General features: G+C 45.7%; 1 protein-coding gene across 1 annotated transcript in view; it reads right to left on the bottom strand.

Annotated features, from left to right (window-relative positions):
• The window catches only part of LOC123749640 (integrin alpha-4), a 141,802-nt gene that overhangs the window by 1,125 nt on the left and 118,033 nt on the right, over positions 1–22,644 (bottom strand). The window contains exons 12-15 of the mRNA XM_069327961.1: positions 22,228–22,413; positions 17,935–18,114; positions 4,320–4,459; positions 3,575–3,665 (exon numbers count right to left, since the gene is read on the bottom strand). Coding sequence (XP_069184062.1) covers positions 3,575–3,665; positions 4,320–4,459; positions 17,935–18,114; positions 22,228–22,413 — 597 coding nt within the window. The remainder of the gene's footprint in view (positions 1–3,574; positions 3,666–4,319; positions 4,460–17,934; positions 18,115–22,227; positions 22,414–22,644) is intronic.

Below are 22,644 nucleotides of genomic sequence, written 5' to 3'. Positions count from 1 at the left end.
TTGAGGAGACGGTTATCCAGGGCTGTGAGGGTTTCAGTGACTACATAGCAGGTACCATAACAACTGGAGGACAAAAAATTATAGCCGTAGTCATATATAACCCACCACCGAATGACAGAAGATCCAGACAGGAATATGATAGAAACAACATGGCCACCATTAACATAATAGAGAGAGCAGCTTCTGTTGCCAGCAAGAATGGATCTGGACTGCTAATCATGAGAGACTTACATGAGATCCGCATGAAGGCCCAGAAACATGGAGAGCTAAGCTGCTGTAAGTGGCAGCAAGACACTTTTTAAGCCAGCACATAAAGGAACCAACATGAATGAGAGGAGAAGATGAACCAGCCATGCTCGATCTGATATTTACCCTAAATGAGTGGGATATAAGGGAAGTTAAGATGGAAGCACCCTTGGGAATGAGTGACCACAGTGTATTAAATTTTGAGTACCTGGTAGAGCTAGGAATTATCTCTCCCCAAAGAGAACTAAGAAACAAAAGGCTGGCATACCGAAAGGGGAACTATGAGGAGATGAGACGTTTCCTGAGGGAAATACCTTGGGACACAGACCTCAGAGATAAATCTGTACAAGATATGATGGACTATGTCACCCAAAAGCGTCAAGAGGCAGTAAACAGGTTCATTCCGTCCTAAAGGGAAAAATCCAAGAAGCAACAGAAGAATCCATGGTATAATAGGGCATGTACGGAAGCAAAGGGACTGAACAAAAGGGCGTGGAGGAACTTCCGGAATAACAGAACACTAGAAAGCAGAGAGAGATACCAGAGAACCAGGAATGAGTATGTTAGGGTGAGAAGAGAAGCAGTGAAAAATTATGAAAATGATATAGCAAACAAAGCCATGACGAAACCAAAGCTGCTCCACAGTCACATCAGAAGGAAAACAACAGTGAAAGAATAGGTAATGAAACTTAGAACAGGCGAGGACAAGTATACAGAGAATGACAAAGAGGTGTGTGTGAAGAACTCAACAACTAGAACTCAAGAACTCAAAGAACTACCAGAAATATGGAAGACGGCAAATGTTGTCCCAAAATACTTAAAGGGCGACAGGCAAGAGACACTGAACTACAGGTCATTGTCCTTGACTTGTATACCATGCAAGGTGATGGAGAAGATCGTGAGAAAAAACCTAGTAACACATCTGGAGAGTAGGGACTTCGTGACGAATTGCCAACATGGATTCAGGGAGGGTAAATCTTGCCCGACTGGCTTAATCGAATTCTACGACCAGATGACAAAGATTAAGCAAGAAAGAGAAGGCTGGGCGGACTGCATTTTCTTGGATTGTCGGAAAGCCTTTGACACAGTACCGCATAAGAGGCTGGTACATAAGCTGGAGAGACAGGCAGGTGTAGCTGGTAAGGTGCTCCAGTGGATAAGGGAGTACCTAAGCAATAGGAAGCAGAGAGAGGGGTGAGACCTCAGATTGGCGTGAAGTCACCAGTGGAGTCCCACAGGGCTCTGTGCTCGGTCCTATCTTGTTTCTGATATATGGGTAAATGATCTCCCGGAGGGTATAGATTCATTTCTCTCAATGTTTGTTGACGATGCCAAAATTATGAGAAGGATTAAGACAGAGGAGGACTGCTTGAGGCTTCAAGAAGACCTGGACAAACTGAAGGAATGGTCAAACAAATGGTTGTTAGAGTTTAATCCAAGCAAATGTAATGTAATGAAGATAGGCGTAGGGAGCAGAAGGCCAGATACTAGGTATCATCTGGGAGATGAAATTCTTCAAGAGTCAGAGAGAGAAAAAGACTTGGGGGTTGACATCACGCCAGACTTGTCCTCTGAAGCCCATATCAAGAGGATAACATCAGCGGCATATGCCAGGCTGGCCAACATAAGAACAGCATTCAGAAACTTGTGTAAAGAATCATTCAGAACTTTGCATACCACATATGTCAGGCCAATCCTGGAGTATGCAGCCCCAGCATGGAGTCCATATCTAGTCAAAGATAAGACCAAACTGGTAAAGGTTCAAAGGTTTGCCACCAGACTAGTACCCGAGCTGAGAGGTATGAGCTACGAGGAGAGGCTACGGGAATTAAACCTCACTTCGCTGGAAGACACGCACTAGGGGACACAAGTGGAAACTGAGTGCCCAAATGAGCCACAGAGATATTAGAAAGAACTTTTTTAGTGTCAGAGTGGTTGACAAATGGAATGCATTAGGAAGTGATGTGGTGGAGGCTGACTCCATACACAGTTTCAAGTGTAGATATGATAGAGCCCAATAGGCTCAGGAATCTGTACACCTGTTGATTGACGGTTGAGAGGCGGGACCAAAGAGCCAGAGCTCAACCCCCGCAAGCACAATTAGGTGAGTACATGACACAACGCCACATGCACATGACACAACGCTACATACACATGACACAACACCACATACACATGACACAACGCCACATACACATGACACAACACCACATACACATGACACAACGCCACATACACATGACACAACGCCACATACACATGACACAACGCCACATACACATGACACAACGCCACATACACATGACACAACGCCACATACACATGACACAACACCACATACACATGACACAACGCCACATACACATGACACAACGCCACATACACATGACACAACGCCACATACACATGACACAACGCCACATACACATGACGCAACACCACATACACATGACGCAACACCACATACACATGACACAACGCCACATACACATGACGCAACACCACATACACATGACGCAACACCACATACACATGACGCAACGCCACATACACATGACACAACGCCACATACACATGACACAACGCCACATACACATGACGCAACACCACATACACATGACACAACACCACATACACATGACACAACGCCACATACACATGACACAACGCCACATACACATGACGCAACACCACATACACATGACACAACGCCACATACACATGACACAACACCACATACACATGACGCAACACCACATACACATGACGCAACGCCACATACACATGACACAACGCCACATACACATGACGCAACACCACATACACATGACGCAACACCACATACACATGACGCAACACCACATACACATGACACAACACCACATACACATGACACAACACCACATACACATGACGCAACACCACATACACATGACACAACGCCACATACACATGACGCAACGCCACATACACATGACACAACACCACATACACATGACGCAACGCCACATACACATGACGCAACACCACATACACATGACGCAACACCACATACACATGACGCAACACCACATACACATGACACAACACCACATACACATGACACAACGCCACATACACATGACACAACACCACACACACATGACACAACACCACATACACATGACGCAACACCACATACACATGACACAACACCACATACACATGACACAACACCACATACACATGACGCAACGCCACATACACATGACGCAACACCACATACACATGACGCAACACCACATACACATGACGCAACACCACATACACATGACGCAACACCACATACACATGACGCAACACCACATACCTGGGTCAAAATCGTCGGAGTGGAACTTGAAGGTCACTTCGAGAGGCCGTTCCAAGTCTTGCAGATTTTCCTGTGGGGGCGAAGGTCATGAATCGTCAGAGCAAAGTCGATCTAAGGACTTTTTATTTAGTTTATTTAACTAATTTTAATCCACAGTGTTATTCATTCATATATATTTATTTGTTATGGTGACAATTATGATAAAGTTGTCCCCAGTGAAACTGCAAGCAAGAGCTGGTAGTCACCTCAGCTCATCTGAAGCCTACTACTAGAGACTCATTTATTTCAAGAGAATGTACTTTAAAGCTAGCACATAAGGAACTATCATAAAAGGAACCTGGTGAAACTGTAAGCAAGAGCTGTAAACCTGCTTCAGCTTAGTTCAAACCAGCTCCCAGAGATCCATTTATTTCCTGAGCCTATCATATGCATCATTCGGAGTAAATATTCTCTCTCTCTCTCTCTCTCTCTCTCTCTCTCTCTCTCTCTCTCTCTCTCTCTCCCCCTATCTCCTCTGTCTCTGTCTGTCTGTCTCTCTCTCTCTCTCTCTCTCTCTCTCTCTCTCTCTCTCTCTCTCTCTCTCTCTCTCTCTCTCTCTCTCTCTCTCTCTCCCCCTATCTCCTCTGTCTCTGTCTGTCTGTCTGTCTCTCTCTCTCTCTCTCTCTCTCTCTCTCTCTCTCTCTCTCTCTCTCTCTCTCTCTCTCTCTCTCTCTCTCTCTCTCACCTTCATATTAAGAACAAAGGTGAGGCAGGTCTCTACTCCCTGCTCGAGGGTGGCCTTAGAGATGACATGACTGGTGTTGGTGGTCACAAAGGTCGCTCTTGGGGTCAAGTTCTCATCCACAGTGCCGTTAACGTCCATGCCTGTCGTGTATACATGCAAGGTACACACAGAGCTAATGTACACACAGTCAATGTACATAAATGTAAGGTATATAAAGATATTATGTACACAGTGTACACAGATGTGGTTTACAAACATAGAATGTACACAGAATTGCTGAACGCATGTATTGTGTAAACAAAGAGATTGCATTACACACTGATACTGTACACTAGGATATTGTACACAGACATACTGTACACTAGGATATTGTACACAGACATACTGTACACTAGGATATTGTACACAGACATACTGTACACTAGGATATTGTACACAGACATACTGTACACTAGGATATTGTACACAGACATACTGTACACTAGGATATTGTACACAGACATACTGTACATTAGGATACTGTGCAAAGAAAATGTACAAAAAGATAATTTGCTTATATAATAACCACATATATAATGTTATTATAACACACACATAATGTTTTTTAATGATTTATTAGTCCTAACTAATAATGATTTATTAATCCTAAGTTGGAGCAAAAGAATTAATGAGGAGGGACTAGGATTTGGATGTGAAATTGATAATTATCAATGCTTTTTGTATTTTATCTCTAATTTGTTTTGATGTACAGTATGTATATGTTATTGCTTATGTTTTGTTGATCAACATTCTAATGTCTTATTAGAATTTGATGGACTGACACCGAAATATTTATGTTACTATTAAGATATAATGTTAACGTTTAATGTATTTGATTTACTATGTTGATACCCATACCCTAAGATAATTTATTAATTGAGATTTCTGTAAAAATGTTGATAGGACTATATGATTCAGAAGAGGCAAATTTGTTGAGATCAGAGAAGTCCTAAGAATAGTTTATGGTTTGATCAGGGTAAATTTGTAGTTAATTTAAACTACTGAGAACTAGGCTATTAAGAGTAACCTATATTGTGAACTATTTATAAGTTATAGAAGTAATGATTTTGCAGTGTGGATATAATAGAGATATCGTGAGTATATATATTTATTTATTATTGTTGAGTGCTAATAAGAGACATATCTTAACACGTCTCGATTTTGAGATTGTACAAAAATCTGAATAAGTGTTACTGCTCCCCTCCCTGCCTTGGCGACCTTAGGGTGGAGTTAAGTTTACCAAATTCTGTCAGCACTGTTTAACTAGCCTTATTATAAGATTATCGTGGGAGAGATTAGTAGAATGGAATTCTAAAAAAAAATTGCAGGAACCCAAGGATATCAGGGAGGCTGACAGCTCTGCGAGCATGAGACTACAGGTGGGCGGTGACTCCTACACCCTAATTTGGTATTTCCTCAGGTACCGTACGAGAAAAAGGCAGCTACCTCCCACTTGCAGTTGATTCCCTTTTTTCCCTTTTATTTAATGTAAGGTGAGGACTCGCTGATCGGGTTAGGACGTCCTAGTCGTCCTTACATCTGGAGGCTCGGTCCGGGAGTAGGGCAACCTCGACTTTACATCTAGGGGACCTATCCGAGGATGGAGAGAATCCCCGACCTCACATTTGGGGGTTTGAAAGGGGCAGGTGAGGGTCCCTCTACCTTACATTTGGGGAATAGTCCGGGACAGGGAGTTCCTTTCCATTACAGCACACATATCTAATGTGAATTTACACAAAAAATATACATAAAGATAATGTACATAAAGATAGTGTACACAAGAGTAATGAAAAGGATAATGTACATAAGGATAATGAACACAAGGATAATATACATAAGGATAATGCACATAGATAATGTACATAAGGATAATGCACATAGACAATGTACATAAGGATAACGCACAATAACAATGTACATTAGTATAATGTACACAGGTAATGTTAGTAACGTTAGTGCACAAACAGATAATATTCACAAGGATATTATACACAAAGATAATGTACACAGAAAACGTCCACAAACATATAGTGTAAACAAATATACACATATTAATTATATACTATACACTGGTATTGTTTACACAGATAAATACGACCAATATAAATAATGTTAACAAATAATATACATTGGGATATTTTATTTAAAGATAATATATATAGAAGGTCTTTCTTGTGATGATGTACATACATAATGTGTGCACAATACAATTGGACTATATAGACCAATATAGTGAATTCACAAAGTGTTACACAAAGATTATATACACAATTCATATTTCGATTTTGTTCCTGAGTAGTAAGTGTTATTTGGTAATTGCATATAGCTCCATAGTATACAAATTTATTGTTATTCTCCACAAACTCTGTTTTTATGACCAGGACTATTTTTGTTTGTTTTCCATATTTTCCAGAACGTCTCAAAAATATTCCGTACTGAGTAAATTTGGAGTAACTTCTAGAACTTTCCATTAATATAAATAGTCGTTCCCGTGGCTCGGTGCACCACATAGAGGATTACAACAGCATCAAGAGCTTGCTGGATGCCTTGAAGTATTATGCGTGTGGCTAGATCATCAGACACTTCAAAATGGTCGCATTCGGGACAAGTCTGCAAGGCGGTGTTATCAAGTTTCTATGTTATTGCCTTTGGTTCATGCTGAAACGCTAAGGTGCACTGTCACAGGCGGGACCGACTACAGCAGACCCAGTTCTCTATGGGGAGGAACAGCATCAATAGGCGGCCATTGATGGACCACCGGAAGGTGTTGATGCTACCACTCACGCACATCAAACTGGGTCTTGTGAAACTATTTGTCATAATTAAGACAAGGAGTTGGCAGCCTTCAAGTGCTTTCAAACCTTCTTCCTTAATTAAGGTGTCATAGGTAAAAGTAAAAATGTCGGCGTCTTCATCGACCACAGATGAGGATATTGCATAGCAAGGAATTCTCAAAGCAGTTCACTAGGGAGGAAAAAGCTTCTTGGAACAGCTTTGTTGCAGTAGTTCCGTGGTTCCTTGGGCAATCACAAGGTTGTAAACTATGTGGAGCTGGTTTTTGAAGAACCAGCAGAACTATGGCAGAATGTGCTGGTGGGTATCTCTAAAAACCATTTTCCTTGATGCTCATCATGATGAACTCAAGGAGAACTTGGGAGCATACTCGCAGGAGCAAGGTAATTACTTTCACCAGGATATGCTACATTTTAAACGCTGTTGACAAGAACAGTATTATGAGAACACAACTGGAGACATCATTTGAGGGACTGATGTGGTGTATTTGTCCACAGGGATTGTGGGAACCGACCTGTGAGATTTATATTTATTTAATTTATATGAATTTATATTTACGTTAATTTATATTTTTCTATAACAATTTGTATGAGGTTAAGTGGACTGAATTTCTGCAAATTCTCACAAATCGATCCATACACATTAGGAGGGGGTTTATATTAAATTTATATATATGTAGCCAATCAAACTACAGTATTAAACTACATATATTAGTATATAAAATTGGGGGTGCCTTATCATATTGTACAGCAGGCTTAGTCCACCAGATATAACAGGGATGTAGACACCAAATTAGCCTCGTGTGAGGCTAGCTTCCATCACCCAAGTATCTGATGTACCAAGATTCATTCTTGCTTCCTCTTCTTGTTCCTGTCAAAGGACACTAGCTATAAAGCTGGAATCCTAATATATGACAGCTATATCAGAGAAAACACTGTATATTATTAGATAAGGACCAAGGCTTAATTACCTGTGTTGAGTCGATCGTTCGTGTTCTAACCGGAAATAATCCTATCTAACATAACATTACTGGCCAATAACAACTTAGATAAGATTTCGGAAAGACACTTCCCTTGTGGTTGTTGACAGCGTGTTGATGATGGTAGAACACTTAAGCTAATCTCCATAACACTTCGTCCAAGAGAATTATAGGAGCGGAATTTGCTCCAACGACTCTGGTCTTAACAATGACTGACCTCCTTCCACTGACGCTCCTGGCTCACTTTGTCCAGATGTCAGTAACTGATAGAAGGGTCACATTTACTCTATTTTGATACTGATAATTAAGTTAATTCAAATGAGATGTTTTTATGATGTAATAAGTCCAAAGACTACTGTATTAAGTATAATTCCCAACAGAATAGCTGGTGAATTTATAGTACTATGTGGCAATGATATCTCGTTTTCTATTGACGGAAAATGCCACTACAAGCTACATTTTCTATAGGTAAACTTGTGTATACAACAGCAGCAATATTATCTGCATATTGCATGTAATATTAGTAAATGGTGTCCGTTTTCCGACAGGGATCAGCAAATTAATGGGATTAATTTGTTTATTTATTTAGATATTAAATCATTAATTTATTGAACTTATTTAATTGATAATTATTAACTCAAAGTGGACTGTATATTTAACAGTTTATCCTGGTAGGTGTTTACCTAATCACATATTTGGGGGGTTTATGTATCTAGCCTATACCACAAATAATCTATAATAAAATAACTTACTAAATTAATGTTAGTACTACTGCTAAATGGGTTAGTAACATGGTAATCAATGTCTTAGCTGTCAAGTTGTACACAGCCTAGTAATAGGCCCTGGACACTCCCTAGTCACGTATGAAAAACTCATTGCTTTAAGACCTAATGGTGACCGTGAATGCTTCCTGTTGCACTAAGATGACTCGATATTATTTCTTCTTCCCTCTAACTGCACCTGCCGAGTAACTAATAAGTAGCAACCTGTCACTAGTATATAGACACTGTATATATCAGGGAAGAGATTCTGTTTTATAAAACGAGGGCTTACCTGTTCCGGGTTTTGGTCAGTCTTCATAACTGGCAAAATTTGTATAAAAATTATTGGCAACCAATTTACACATATACACAACTAATTTTAACCCGGTGCAATACTTCCCTAGGTAGCGAAATCGTGGGTTGATCGGAGACTCTTGTGATTTCTTTGTCACGAAGTTCGCGGGAAGTGTATGATCTCTTCGTGTCTACTCAGGAGGGAGGCTACACTCTGTCTGTGTGACCACGAACGTAATGGCGTCTGTCTCCCTCCCACTCTGGACGTTCAGAGCGCAGTTCTAAATGAAGTCATTATCGACATAGGGAAGTATACTATGTATTTAATGTGTTTTAATTAAAACCTGTGTTGCAGAATACTTTTTTTATCATATTTAGTCTCCAAGCTGGTGTTTTAAGGATACGTGTTAAGTCTAAATGGGTATTTTGATGATGTGACGAATCTCCCATTCTCTCTTGAGAGATCACTGAAACCCATTTTCTGTTAATGAAGTTAGTAGTTAGTAACGTTTAATAATAAATAATAAATATGTTTATTCAGGTAAGGTACATACATACAAGTGATGTTACATTAATGGATCAATATATAGATAGAGCTAGTACATACAATGCCTAAAGCCACTATTACGCAATGCGTTTCGGGCAGGATAAAATGATAAATGCGTTTCGGGCAGGATAATGATAAAATGTTCCTAGTATAATCGTGTTTGCTGGTTATAGTTGGTGTTAGTAATCTTGTGTCGGAATTTCCGACAACTGATTCGTGAAAGTGACATACTGTATAATCACAAATCTCGAAAATTACTTAGTCACTCCTAAATGTTGTGATAATTATTGTATAACATGTTTCATGTTAATTTTCATTTATATATTTTTTTCTGACTTTGTGAATATAGACAAGAAACTTCGGCAGTTTTCTCACCTGATATTGTTAAATTTCAAAATGTCACTTTCCAGGTCACAAACACAAATTTTGAAGTGAATAATAGCAATTTTCTATACATTTTAGGCATTAGCAATTAGCAAATAACAGTTACTACTCAGGAACAAATATGAAGTTATATTTTGTATTACATGAAAATCGAGTGTGAACAATGCTTCAATCTTGTAATACAAGTAGATATGTGAGGTGCTCATGAAAAGCTTCCTCAGAGTCTTCAAGAGAGTCGGATCATCTTGAGGTTATCTTGGGTACATCTACATCTACATCTACATCAGGTAACTGTCAGGACACTCTTCTGGTAGAAAAATGTATTAATAAATATCCCAAGAAACAAGGAAAATAATGACGTTCCATCTCGCGTTACGCTGACTTCCTCTCCCACGTTCCTGCATCACCACTTGATACGTCCAAGACAGACGGACGGAAACGTTGTCACAATTATCTAATCTCAGGAGCGTGGGTTGGGCTATGACTTTTCAGCGACATTATTGCGACTATTTCTGTTAGAGACTCACCAATATAGACATTGTAGAAGAGGAAGTATGGAAGCAACTTTAGTATCTACACATGTTCCTGACGTATTATTAGCTTCACAAAATCTTACGAAGGATAATAAACACTGCTCCTGACGCTCTAAACGAATCTTTTGGAATAATGCAAAAAACCTTATTGAAGAGGGGAGAACTAGCAAACGTGAGACGAGCAGCTAATAGCATACTTATAGTTAGGAAGAGGGTAAGCAAGAACCGGTTGACCTCAGACATAAAGCACTGTCAGGAATATCCTCAATAACACTAAAGTAGTTACTGGCTGGTGGTTCACTTAACATAGGCAGCAGGTGTACAGGTTGTGACGAGAAATGTAGGTGTTAAGGCAGTCTTCTCTATGGCTGGTGTAAATGCCAATCACATTAAAAAAAAAAAAGAAACAAAAATATTGACTGCTTGGCGGTTGTCTCCTGTGGTAAAGTGAAAGGGAAAAACACGCAAAACAAATCTTATAAATAATGAACTTTAATTTGCTTTAAACAAATATAAACAAAATAAAGATAATCCCTTGGCTATGTACAGTGCGGATCAAAAATATACACAAAGACAAAACACAACATAAAATAAAATAATGATTAAGTTACTCTACGATAAGCAAGACAAAAATTAGTTAAAGGTGCTGAAAATAGTGGGCTGGCTGAAACCTCTACTAATATGCAGGACGTATGCTTAGATAGAAGCATCAGCTCGAGAGCACAAGAATATTCTGAGGCCAACTGCTCGTGTGAGACTATATACAGATGATGCAGATGGCACTGGAGTCGCGTGAAGTTGCTGATTCACTAATGGGGAGAGTGTTGGTTTGAAGTTTTTTTTTTTTTTTTTTTTTATAAAAGAATACACAATGTACAAAACAGACACCCGCCGAAAGAACAAGTCATGAACATACACAGGACAATATAACAAAGGAAGTAAACACGGATACACTAAACATACTCAACAAAAACCAAGAAAGAAAACACATGACACAAGGCACAAAAAAAAAGAGAACCCAGAAACGGGCACAGTATTTACCACAAAAAACAGAACATGAAATAAATAGCACACAATAGAAATAACATAAAACATAGGCACATCCACACAACCTTAAGTACAGAAATACAAAAGGAGAACGCACATACAAGCCCAGCCCAACAACCCAAACACAGGTGCATAAAAGTACAGAACAACAGGCCTCCGAAACCCCGAAGAGGCAAAAGTACAAAACTACATTAAACAAAAAACATGGAAATACAGAACATTGAAAGTCAAACAGAAATAACTGAGTACATTTCTTTTTTCTTCGTTTCCTCGTGCATAATTAAAAAGACATAATACAAAGGCAGAACACAAAACACAAATCAAGAAAGAACAGATAAATAAGACATAAATAGCCCAAGACAAAGTACATGGCACATAAAAAGAGAAATAACAATCAGTAATGGCAAAAAGAACACGCATAACACAGGAACAGTAGTACATGAAAAGGGGGGGGGGGAGGACAAAACATAACCCGGGCACCCCAACCCCCACACAGAAAATCACAAAATACAGAAGAGGCACGCTCCAAAGACATAGGAGCATACAAGCACACATACCATAAAGAACAAAAATGCACAAAACATAAAACCCATACAAGGCAAACAAAAAGGCCCACGCAGGAGCCAGGGAAAACATAAAAACCACACCCACACACAAGCACACCCAAACGAACACACACACACAGGAGCAACCACAACAGAAACAAAACAACCACACACACACACCCCGCCCAACCCCCGCCGAGGAGGCCCACCGGAGGACCGGGGACCTAAAACAAACCGAAACAAGACCCACCCAACCAGCCCACAGCCAACATCCACGAGCCCACCCCACGACCAATCACTCAAAAGCAGCCCCACGAACATACGCACCAGTAAATCAACCACAAAAATCATCCGGAAAAGCACGCTGCAGCCACCACCAGGTGAACCGTAAGCGTCCTCTCAAAAACCCCAAAACCCTATCAACCTCATAACCCTCCCTCCGGCCAACCCACACACAATACACATAGTCAGCGACAAGAAGACATAGCGTATTACGCACCCGTCGAGAGCCCCGCGGAAAAGACAAAAACAAAAACGGCAAAAAACCACCCCGACATCCCGGCCCACAAACCACGGCCAACACACCACGAAACCAATCAAGCAAACCACTCAGCCTCTCACAAAAATAGAAAACATGTGACTGAGTTTCAGGCAAACCACAGTGGACACATGCGTCAGAGGCACGCAAACCCAGCATGCACAACCGGTCATTTGTCGCCAACGACAAATGCAACATGCGAAACAACAACTCCCGCTGCTGCGGTGCCAAAAACCGCGCCCCTAACGCCGCCCACACCTTCCCCCAATCCCAACACGGAAATAAAGTCTCCACCCGCGGCTGAACACGACAAAATAGAACCCCATAAATCGCCTTCACTGAAAGAGACATATAACCCGGACAACGACAGACAGCCCGAAGAATGTCTACCGCCCAGGAGTAAACAGGAGGGGTACAAAAGGCCACCTCCCGACAAACACCGCAATCCACCAAAAAACTAAACCGGACTGAACAATAAAAAATACACAAAGCATTGAGCCCCCCACCCAACGCTAAACCCTGACGCAACGAGACCCAGAACAGCGCCCGAGCCCGGGTAAACACATCAGGAATACCAACCCCACCTTCCCGCACAGCTAACACCAACGTCGAGCGACGAACCGGGTGGTAACGACCACACCACACGTACCTATAAACCTAACGTTCCAACCCTAGAGCCAGCCGGCGATCTAGGGGGAAACACCGAGCCACGAACCAGACACGTGACAGAACTTTACAAGTAACAAGCAACGCCCGCTGATAAATTGTTAACGGGCGCGCAGCCAACAACCCAACCGCAACACCAACACTACAAGAAACCGCACCCCAATTAAATTCCAAAGATCTCTCGTAAGAAGCGAACCAGGTGATCCCCAGAACACGCAGAGAGGAGACCACCGGAAACCAAGACCCCTCCCACACAAGGCGAGAGGACCACCCACCGATACCCATAAGACCAGATTTGGCACGATTGACCTGGGCCCCAGTAGCCAACTCAAACCTCTCAACCACGACCTGGACAGCCCGAACAGAACCAGCAGAGGCCACGAACAGGATGGTATCATCCGCATAATCGCAGATGGGTAACCGAAGATCAGAAGGCAGCCGGGGGGGGGGACGGATCAGCGCACAAGCCTTGACCGCCTGAAAAAAAGGCTCCTGAAAGAACACATAAAGGAGCATGGAAAGCGGACAACCCTGCCTCACCGAACGGCGTACAGGGAAAGGAGCACTCAAGAACCCATTGATGCAAACCCGACTGCAACACTGAGCGTACAACATACGCACCCAACGAACAAACAAAGGCGGAAAACCAAGCCGCTCTAACACACGAAAAACAAAAGCTAACGAAACACGGTCAAAAGCCTTAGACCAATCCAGGCAAAGCATCGCTGCCGACAAGCGAGAGCCCGACACGTACAGAAGCACATCCCGAAATAACGCATTGCACTGCAGTAACGAACGACCTGGAACACCACAAAACTGTTCCACGGAAACCACAGACGCAACCACACGGCGACACCGACCAGCTAAAATCTTGGACAGGATCTTATAGTCCACATTCAACAAAGTAATGGGTCTCCAGTTCAAGAAGAACCGCAAATCGCCTGGCTTTGGGAGCAGCCGCACAATCCCAACGCACTGAGACACAGGCAGAACGCACCCCCGAAGGCAAGTCCGGATCACCTCCAAAAGAACATCACCCAACACATCCCAAAAGGCAACATAAAACTCGACAGGAAGACCATCCGAGCCCGGCACCTTCCCGGAACGAAACGACCTCACCACATCGAAAAGCTCCCCCAACGAAACATCTTCCTCCAAACCAACACAATCAGCAGCAGACAACCCCGGAGCACAACCACCCAAGAAACCTTCCGCAATCGCGTCGTCCCCTACCACCTCCCCATAGAGCGCAACCAACTCCTGCCGCACATAATGCAACACACCACCGATGTCCGAAACAACGAACCCATCCGGCCGTTGCAGAGCCGTAAAAAGAACACCGTCCCGCGCAGCCTTCACCTTCCCTAAAAGATAAGGAGAGAGCCGTTCCCCGTCAACACGTTCACTCACACGAGCACGCACACGAACACCCTCGGCCCACTCATTCCGCAAACCACAAATACGCTCCTTACACTCCGCAATCTCCCCAAAACAGTCAATCCCAGCATTGTACCGCACATACTAATGCGAAAGCCTCACCTGGAACAACCGCAGCAACCCAAACCTTCCAGCAGCCTCACGTTTGGCAGCCACCCGAAAAAACAACCGACATTGCTTCTTACACCACTCCCACCAATCTAAAACAGAAGGAAAATCACACCGCCGGGCGAGAACCCCGACCCACCAAACCCGAAACTGCCCACAAACCCTCGGAGAACGCAACAACCCACAATTCAGCTTCCACCACCCCGCGCCGACCCGCACCTGACTGGGCACACCAACCCGGACCACCACGAGACTATGGTCCGAGAAAGCAACCGGGACAGTGTGGAAATCAAACACAGAACACCCCCCGCCAGTAACATACACTCGATCAATCCGCGAACGCGCCCCATGCGCAGCAAAAGTAAAGGACAACTCGCCCCCATAGAGCACAGCAGCATCCTTGAAACCGCAAGAACGCACCACCTCCAGCAGCGCACCCGAGACATTCTGCGGGCGGGCGCTACTACAGTCCCGCGCACTTGTCACACAATTAAAATCACCGCAAAAAACCGTACTCCGCATATCATGACGCAGGAAAGGGAGAAGCCCCACCCGAAAAAACTCCTCCCGTTCCCAACGGCGCGCCACCCCCGAGGGGGCGTACACCGTCAGGAACGGAAGAACGACCCCCAAAAACTCAACCCTCACAAACAAAACCCGCCCATCCTCATCCATCTCCGTGTGAAGCACGGAGAAGGAAGCCCTCCTAGAAAACAACATAAGCGTCCCCCCGAAGGACGTCCTCGGCGGGTTGAGCACAACATGAAAATGCGCACTTAAACACTGCAGCACAGACACCTCACGAGCATTATGCTCCTGGATCAGAGCCACATCCACACGCTGCTCCTGCAGAACATCCAACAGGACCAACTGGACCCCAAGATCATTTAAACCACGAACATTCAAAGACGCACATACAACAGAGGGCGCTATCGGGAGAACCTCAGGACACCCCCAACCCAATGCGTCCCCCAGGGGACACAACCGCACCCGCAGCGGGAGCCACATCCACACCACCAGGCTCAACCCCCTGCCGCACCCCGGAAGACGGCCGGCCAGGAACCGCCTTCAAAATCACAGGAGACACACCATGCGAAGAGGGCGCCCCAGGCGTCGAGGACACCATCCACAGTTTCTCCACTCCCTCCGCCGCCCCGAGCCCGACACCACGCTCAACGCCCCACTCATCCCCAGATCCCGCATCCGAAGGGGGAGGAGGAACCACTGGAGAAGAGGAGGGAGGTGCAACAGCCAAAGCCACACGACCCGAAGCCTCGATCCTCTTCCCAGGGGGGCCCCTGCTGTGCGACCGATCCCTCGGAGCGCGCTTTCGTCGAGGAACAGAAGAGCCCAATGCAACCACAGGAGGCACAGCACAAGCGACAGCAGGCGGCTGCGCCACGGCACCAGCATCAGGAACACCGCAGGGCTGGCCGTCAGGAGACACAGTATCAACACCGCCCCTGGCCTCGGGAAGCACACCGGCCACTGCACATGGGCCGCCCGCCGGCACCGCACCACACACGTCGGATTCCAAGGAGACACTCGGGTCGCGATGTACCTCCGCCGCCACCAGCATAGGCGCACCCGAAGCAGGAGCCGCGAGAGCATCAGAGTCAACAGACAGAGCAGAGGACCCAGCAGCAGACGGAGAGGTAGGGACAGCTGGGGACGACGCCTCCAGAGGCACACCCACTGAGCCCGGGCCCACTGGGGGCGCCCCAGCCTCCGGCAGAAGTGGAAAATCATCCGCATGGAATACCGATGGGTCCTCCGGGCGAGGGGCACGGCAAGCTGCAGCGAAATGGCCCACCTCACCACACCGGAAAAAGGAGCGAGTCTGCCCCTGGTAAAACACACACACATAAAACCCACACACAGCCACCCGAGAGGGAATAGCCCCAGAGAGCCGCATGCGCAAAGTACGAGCACCCATACGGAGCCCCTTCAGGCGCCCACTAAGCAGACAGGCATGACGCTGCCCCACCACCTCACCATACCGACGGAACACGGCGGACAGCTCATCCTCAGGAAACTGCACTGGCGCACCATGAACGCTTACATACGTCAGGGGGCCCCACGGATCGGAGACCTCCACCGTCACAGCAGAACCTGGAAGTTCATGCGTCCGTGTACCCCAGCGACGCACAAACAGCTGATACACCTGCGCCGAGGAGAACGTCACCGCCACCCGGGTAGGGGAAAGTTTCTTAACACCGTAGAGATCTTGGTACTCCACACTCATGACGTCCATAAGGGCAACCTCCACCAAGGGCCAGTCAACGGGGGCCGAGAAATCAAGCCGGGCGGTGTCGACCCGGCGAACACGGCCACCACTAGCCGACGCCATAACACCCGCCAGGCCCCGGCCAATGGCCGCACCACACCGTCAACAAGACGACCGCCACGCAGCAGTTACAGGTCAACACTGACAGCCCGGGCCGAACGTCAGCGCCCTCCGGTAGCAGAGCGGCGAATCCAGTTGGTTTGAAGTGGTCATTTGTTGATCGACGAGGTGGTGCGCCGACAGTGAGGGAGGGGGGTGAGGAGAGTGAGAGTAGGGTAGTGTACCCCCTGTAGAGACGTCTGTTATTCCACTTATATACTATTTTTGAATGTGGTATAATGATGTTGCAGAAGTATAGAAGTAACGCGATGTAGGAAGGAGCAGGCTAAATCTCTCTTGAAAGAGATTACTGTCACAAGGTATATACCTAAAAATATTAATTGTCCGGGAACCGAGTCCAGGACCAATCTGAGGTAAGCCGACTCTGATATGACAAAGTTCGGAGTTTGAGGACGTGCATCAGACCAGAGGACTTCGCAATACTGAAGGAGACCTTCCCGAACCTAGAGAGTGGTTAATATTAATACCTGACTGACCTTATCTAGTCCGTCCGTATGTTGGATCCTTCACCGACAACACACACAATGCGGCACTTACCGACCCTCTTCTGTACTTGCTTCCCGTCGTAAGTTAAGCACAGTGCTAAACGAACTTCCGCTCTGAGCTCTGTGATCACCGCCACAGTTGAAACTACACGTGATGCTACTGTGGCAACGGTTCGAGTCCTCAGTACTGCGGCTGCTCCTTTGCTGCCTGAATAGGCCCCAACGCCCACATCTGCAGAAGACCAAAGTTGAGCACGCTTATAAGTGTTGTTAGCAGTGTGAGGGTTCAACCTTACATCACTACACTACATACACTTAAACCTTACACTACACATCTGCCATTGCTCTTTTAGATCTACCCTTGTCAAAACACAGAAAGGCTGTTCGTGGTCCTCCAAGGGCCTAGGCGGCCTGACCTTACCCGGGATGCATCCTACAACAACTGACTAACTCCTACGTACCTTTTAAGTGCTAGGTGAATAGAGGCCTCATCTGTAAGGAACTACGCCTGGGACCTTCCAGCAACCAGGAGGCCTGGTCGACGACCGGGCCGCTGCGACGCTAAACCCCGAAAACACCTCACGGTAACCTCAAGGTAACCTACCAGTTGTGAGTCGACTACCCTCATTACTACGTTATCTTTCTCTCTGCTACGTAAGAAATTTAACTGTTGTATTTCAAATCTGTTCGGAAGTGGTTTATGAGTGTTTAATTGGTAGAAAACACTTTACAGTTAAAAACTATTGTCACAAGCTCTTACACGTTTCCCAGCTGCTTCAGGTCTTCCCAAAAAACCTTAAGTATTTCTCAAATGTATAGGACGTTTCTCAAATACTTTTGGTGCTCCACAGGTGCCTTAAGTAGTCCCGGAAAAGCTTAAGTGTTTCCCAAATGAATGAAGTGTTTTCTAGATTAAGGTGTTCCACAGATACGTTGGGTATTCCACATGTTCTAGGTGTTCTCAGCTCTGTAAAGTGTTCTTCAAATATATCAGGAGTGTCCCAGATGTTCAGCAGTTCCCTAGATGTCATAGATGTTCCCTAAATGTCATAGGTGTTCCCTAGATGCCATGGGTGTTACCTAGATGTCATGGGTGTTACCTAGATGTCATGGGTGTTACCTAGATGTCATGGGTGTTACCTAGATGCCATGGGTGTTACCTAGATGTCATGGGTGTTACCTAGATGACATGGGTGTTACCTAGATGTCATGGGTGTTACCTAGATGACATGGGTGTTACCTAGATGTCATGGGTGTTACCTAGATGACATGGGTGTTACCTAGATGTCATGGGTGTTACCTAGATGACATGGGTGTTACCTAGATGTCATGGGTGTTACCTAGATGTCATGGGTGTTACCTAGATGACATGGGTGTTACCTAGATGTCATGGGTGTTACCTAGATGTCATGGGTGTTACCTAGATGTCATGGGTGTTTCCTCGATGTCATGGATGTTCCCTAGGTGTTATGGGTGTTCCCTAGATGTCATAGGTGTTCCCTAGATGTCATAGGTGTTCCCTAGATGTCATAGGTGTTCCTTAGATGTCATAGGTGTTCCCTAGATGTCATGGGTGTTCCCTAGATGTCATAGGTGTTCCTTAGATGTCATAGGTGTTCCCTAGATGTCATAGGTGTTCCTTAGATGTCATAGGTGTTCCCTAGATGTCATAGGTGTTCCTTAGATGTCATAGGTGTTCCCCAGATGTCATGGGTGTTCCTTAGATGTCATAGGTGTTCCCTAGATGTCATGGGTGTTCCTTAGATGTCATAGGTGTTCCCTAGATGTCATAGGTGTTCCCTAGATGTCATGGGTGTTCCCTAGATGTCATGGGTGTTCCTTAGATGTCATAGGTGTTCCCTAGATGTCATGGGTGTTCCTTAGATGTCATAGGTGTTCCCTAGATGTCATAGGTGTTCCCTAGATGTCATAGGTATTCCTTAGATGTCATAGGTGTTCCCTAGATGTCATGGGTGTTCCCTAGATGTCATGGGTGTTCCCTAGATGTCATGGGTGTTCCCTAGATGTCATGGGTGTTCCCCAGATGTCATGGGTGTTCCCTAGATGTCATGGGTGTTCCCCAGATGTCATGGGTGTTCCCTAGATGTCATGGGTGTTCCCTAGATGTCATGGGTGTTCCCTAGATGTCATGGGTGTTCCCTAGGTGTCATGGGTGTTCCCCAGATGTCATGGGTGTTCCCCAGATGTCATGGGTGTTCCCTAGATGTCATGGGTGTTCCCCAGATGTCATGGGTGTTCCCCAGATGTCATGGGTGTTCCCTAGATGTCATGGGTGTTCCCTAGGTATCATGGGTGTTCCCCAGATGTCATGGGTGTTCCCCCAGATGTCATGGGTGTTCCCCAGATGTCATGGGTGTTCCCTAGATGTCATGGGTGTTCCCCAGATGTCATGGGTGTTCCCCAGATGTCATGGGTGTTCCCTAGATGTCATGGGTGTTCCCCAGATGTCATGGGTGTTCCCTAGGTGTCATGGGTGTTCCCCAGATGTCATGGGTGTTCCCCAGATGTCATGGGTGTTCCCTAGATGTCATGGGTGTTCCCTAGGTGTCATGGGTGTTCCCCAGATGTCATGGGTGTTCCCCAGATGTCATGGGTGTTCCCCAGATGTCATGGGTGTTCCCTAGATGTCATGGGTGTTCCCCAGATGTCATGGGTGTTCCCCAGATGTCATGGGTGTTCCCCAGATGTCATGGGTGTTCCCTAGATGTCATGGGTGTTCCCCAGATGTCATGGGTGTTCCCTAGATGTCATGGGTGTTCCCCAGATGTCATGGGTGTTCCCTAGATGTCATGGGTGTTCCCTAGATGTCATGGGTGTTCCCCAGATGTCATGGGTGTTCCCTAGATGTCATGGGTGTTCCCCAGATGTCATGGGTGTTCCCTAGGTGTCATGGGTGTTCCCTAGATGTCATGGGTGTTCCCCAGATGTCATGGGTGTTCCCTAGATGTCATGGGTGTTCCCTAGATGTCATGGGTGTTCCCTAGATGTCATGGGTGTTCCCTAGATGTCATGGGTGTTCCCTAGGTGTCATGGGTGTTCCCCAGATGTCATGGGTGTTCCCTAGATGTCATGGGTGTTACCTAGATGTCATGGGTGTTCCCTCGATGTCATGGATGTTCCCTAGGTGTTATGGGTGTTCCCTAGATGTCATGGGTGTTCCCTAGATGTCATGGGTGTTCCCTAGATGTCATGGGTGTTCCCTAGATGTCATGGGTGTTCCTATATTTCATGACATTGAATCAGCGTAGAGAACAGCCGAGAGTGGGAAAGAGGACAGAGACAAACGGACATAGACCCGGGCGCCGCCGGTTATATCTCCCTAGTAAAAAACAATACAAACCTATATCTGCCAAATATCTGTGTTTCATCAGTCCTATGATGGAGGCCACACACACGAGTGAAGCCTCACACAACTTTGCATGGTGATTACCTTGGGGTCGGTACCCAACACCGGCGGACATGTTATCTTGAGGTTATCTTGAGATGATTTCGGGGCTTAGCGTCCCCGCGGCCCGGTCCTCGACCAGGCCTCCTTGTTGTTACTCACCCCCAGGAAGCAGTCCGTAGCAGCTGTCTAACTCCCAGGTACCTATTTACTGCTAGATGAACAGGTGCATCAAGGTGAAAGAAACTCGGCCCATTTGTTTCCGCCTCCACCGGGGATCGGACCCGGAACCTCTGGACCACGAATATGAAGCGCTGTCCACTCAGCTGTCAGGCCCTCTTTCACAACCATTCAGGAGTCACAATCATTACTTCAAATCAATCAGTGCAAATCCCATACTTAAAGGGTAGTACATTTATAATTGGGAAAGTTTACAGTATATATATATAGTGTTGTACATTTACTGTACTTCTGTTAATGTACGATACATTAACTGTACACTACATTAACCGCCTCTCTCTCTTTCACTCTCCTCTCTCTTCTCTCACTCACCTCTCTCTTCTCTCACTCACCTCTCTCTTCTCTCACTCACCTCCCTCTTCTCTCACTCACCCTCTCTCACAACCTCCTACATAACTGTCATATTGCCCCTCCATCCCTCACCTCGTCGTTCAACACTAACCTCTTCCTGCATTACTTTCCTCTCTCACCTCCTCCATCCCTCACAACAGATGAAGGATGGAGATCCCTCACTTTATCTGTCGTCTCTCACATCCTTCTCCTCCTCCATCTCACCCGTTTTTTACCTCCTCCCCCCTTATTCACTCTCCCTTTCCCCCTACATCTCTATCTCTCCCATCTTCTCTCCGCTCTTCTAACACCTCTTTTCTCCTATTCCAGCGTGTCCATAGAGGACGACCTGGACTCCAAGTCACTTACCAACGTAGCCATTCTGGTCGACATCGACGCCCCTGGAGATGGCGACCCCGAAGCCCTTCAGAGCCTGACTCAGGTCGCTGGCTAAGATCTTCTGCGAGAGCTTCGTCTGGAGTCCGTCAGCGCCTCCTCGGTAGATGTACACTGCTCCCCGGCCACCGTCCTCGTACGGCGCCCCCACAGCTACGTCTGGAGTACGGGGCACCAGCAAGGACATGCCAGGAATAGTGCGGAGGTGTCAGGAGGGTGTTGGATGCGTCGGGAGGGTGTTGGATGCGTCGGGAGGGTGTTGGATGCGTCGGGAGGGTGTTGGATGTGTCAGGAGGGTGTTGGATGTACCAGGAGGGTGTTGGATGTGTCAGGAAGGTGTTGGATGTGTCAGGAGGGTGTAGGATGTGTCAGGAGGTGTTGGATGTGTCA

Source organism: Procambarus clarkii, chromosome 20 (genome assembly GCF_040958095.1).
Source record: "Procambarus clarkii isolate CNS0578487 chromosome 20, FALCON_Pclarkii_2.0, whole genome shotgun sequence".
Taxonomy (NCBI): Eukaryota; Metazoa; Arthropoda; class Malacostraca; order Decapoda; family Cambaridae; genus Procambarus; species Procambarus clarkii.
The sequence above is the reverse complement of the archived record's forward strand: the minus strand, read 5'-3'. Positions and strand labels throughout refer to the sequence as shown.